This window comes from Galendromus occidentalis, unplaced genomic scaffold (assembly GCF_000255335.2).
Source record: "Galendromus occidentalis unplaced genomic scaffold, Mocc_1.1 scf7180000077547, whole genome shotgun sequence".
In the NCBI taxonomy this organism is placed as follows: domain Eukaryota; kingdom Metazoa; phylum Arthropoda; class Arachnida; order Mesostigmata; family Phytoseiidae; genus Galendromus; species Galendromus occidentalis.
This window is the reverse complement of record NW_003805535.1, coordinates 55,120-57,352: the sequence shown is the minus strand read 5'-3', so window position 1 is coordinate 57,352 and position 2,233 is coordinate 55,120. Positions and strand designations below refer to the sequence as shown.

General features: G+C 51.9%; 1 protein-coding gene across 1 annotated transcript; it reads right to left on the bottom strand.

Moving 5' to 3' along the window:
• Positions 1 to 1,135: 1,135 nt before the first annotated feature.
• On the bottom strand, positions 1,136 to 2,200 carry LOC100909328 (uncharacterized). The gene has a single exon (XM_003748634.1). It carries the CDS (start codon positions 2,198 to 2,200, stop codon positions 1,136 to 1,138), a length of 1,065 nt encoding a protein of 354 aa, XP_003748682.1.
• Positions 2,201 to 2,233: the final 33 nt, after the last annotated feature.

The following is a 2,233-nucleotide window of genomic DNA, read 5'->3' as shown; positions in this document are numbered from 1 at the left end:
TTCCCGTTTCCCCGCTTTCCCGTTTCCCCGTTTCCCCGTTTCCCCGTTTCCCCGTTTTCCCGTTTCCCCGCTTTCCCGTTTTCCCGCTTTCCCATTTCCCCGCTTTCCCATTCCCCCGCTTTCCCATTTCCCCGCTTTCCCATTTCCCCGCTTTCCCATTTCCCGTTTCCCCGCTTTCATTCCATACGTTCTTAGGAACACCTATAGCCTTCACGGCTACAGCAACTTTCATCGAGATTCATTAGTAGAAAGACAGAGATCCAATGATGACGGCAACCCCCGATAGCCTTCTTGGGAGCTCCCGAGAATCCACCTCCTCATGGTGATCGGTCCAGCCGATGAGAAATCCTGCGAATTCCCGTCTTTCCCTTGATGAAATCTTTGATTCTCGGTGAGAGGACCACTCAAATAATTTTTTCTTGGAGGAAGGACCCATCACATGAGAACGACGACCCACATATGACCTTCCTGAAGCTCCCGAGAACCCACCCCTGAATTTTTGCGGCGATCGGTTCCGGGGTTTGTGAATTTCGCGATTTTCCAATTTTTCATTTTTCTGAGTTTTCGTATTTTCGTTGGTGGAGCACTCAAAGAATTTTTTTGTGGTAGAAGGACTCATCGCATCGGAGAACTGACCCCCCATAACGACCGCTGGATCCCCCAGAACACGCTCCTAAATTTTCACGACGATCGGTTCAGCTTTTCGAGTCTATAGGGTACCCCGGACAGACAGACAGACAAACAAACAGACAAACAGACATACGTTTTTATGTATATAGATTAAAGATAGATTCATGCCTCGGCTGCGCGCACTTCCTGCATCCTATCATAGCAGCCGGCTGAAACGCGACCAATCGCCACGTTATCCATCTTCACCTTAGCCAGTCTGATGCCTGTGAAAGAGCGCTACATGCTGATGCACGTTCCGCGCTCCAGGAAAATCGATTACACAAAGCCGAGGGCTCTTCTGTAGTGACCTCTTAGCTTCCCGCGTCGGATGCTCCCGATGTGGGTAAAAGCGGCGCCTGCGCTGCTTCGCATGAGGATATCCGACATGTCCGACGCTTCAATGGACCTGTTCCATTCGAATCTCCATAGGGTTTCTGAATCTGCTGGATGATGTTTTTATGACGGTTTATCTGACGGTTAAATTATCCCGAGCAGCGATCACGTGTGCCGTCCAGAGAAACACCTGTTCCTCGTCCGGGTCGTTGTTCAGATTCACCGAGGTGTGTTTCGTTGGCGGTACGTTTTGTTGAATTGGAGCCTTGCTGCAAATAATCGCGTAGTGCTTCAAATTGCAGTAGCGGCAGCTTGTTTTCGGTCCTTCCCTGCAGTTTTTCGCCAGGTGGTTCAGCTTGAGGCAGCGAAGGCATGCTCCCGCCGCTGTCACTTTCTCCATGCGTTCCTCATGCGTGAGCTGAGCGGTGCACCTGAAGGAGGGGTGATCTGCCTGGCAGAAGATGCATGGGATAGGTTGAGAGGGCTTCGGCGAGTTCGGGACTGGCCGGCTCGGAATCCTTGATGTCGTCGAATTGATGTGGAAGCTGTTGGAGGGGTTCTTGTATGAGAGGGGCCCCGACCCTTCCTGGTTGGGTTTTCCTCTGTAGAATGGATTCTTGGGGCGGTAGTTTCCGCTGGGGCTCGGTCTGTTCTGCGCTTGGTGGTTGCTCTTAGCGACTGGGGTGCTCGGGAATTGTTTCCTCACTGACCCTTGTTTCGCCCTGAGCTCTTCCGTCCTGCGTGCTTCTGCTTTCATGAACCTGATAAGGATCTCGAGGTAGTCTGTGCTGTGGGGAAGGGGACCGGAGGTTTCCAGGAACTTGCGCTGTGTGTCAATTGTTAGTTTTGTTAGTAACCTGTTGGAGAATAGGGACAGAGAGGTGTATGTGCTGCCTAGCGCGATGAGAGCGTGAACGTGTTGAGAGACCAAATTGACAAAATTGGGTAACTTATCGAGCGTGATCTCTCCTCCGGTTGACAGGATCCTCTCCATTTCTTGGATGTGCGCGTCCACCGCGTAATTCGTCCGACCGAATTCTTCCTCGAGGAGCGCCTTCATAGGCTCGTAGTTTTCTGCTCGCAGATTGAGGTGTCTTACGGCGTTGAGAGCTCTGCCTGACAGAGCATCCTTGAGAAGGATGATCTTCTGGAGCTTCGGGATCGATCTCCCGTGGACGAAAGCGTCGAACGTGTCCATGAACCCTCGGTATTGCTTGGTATCGCCGTTGAA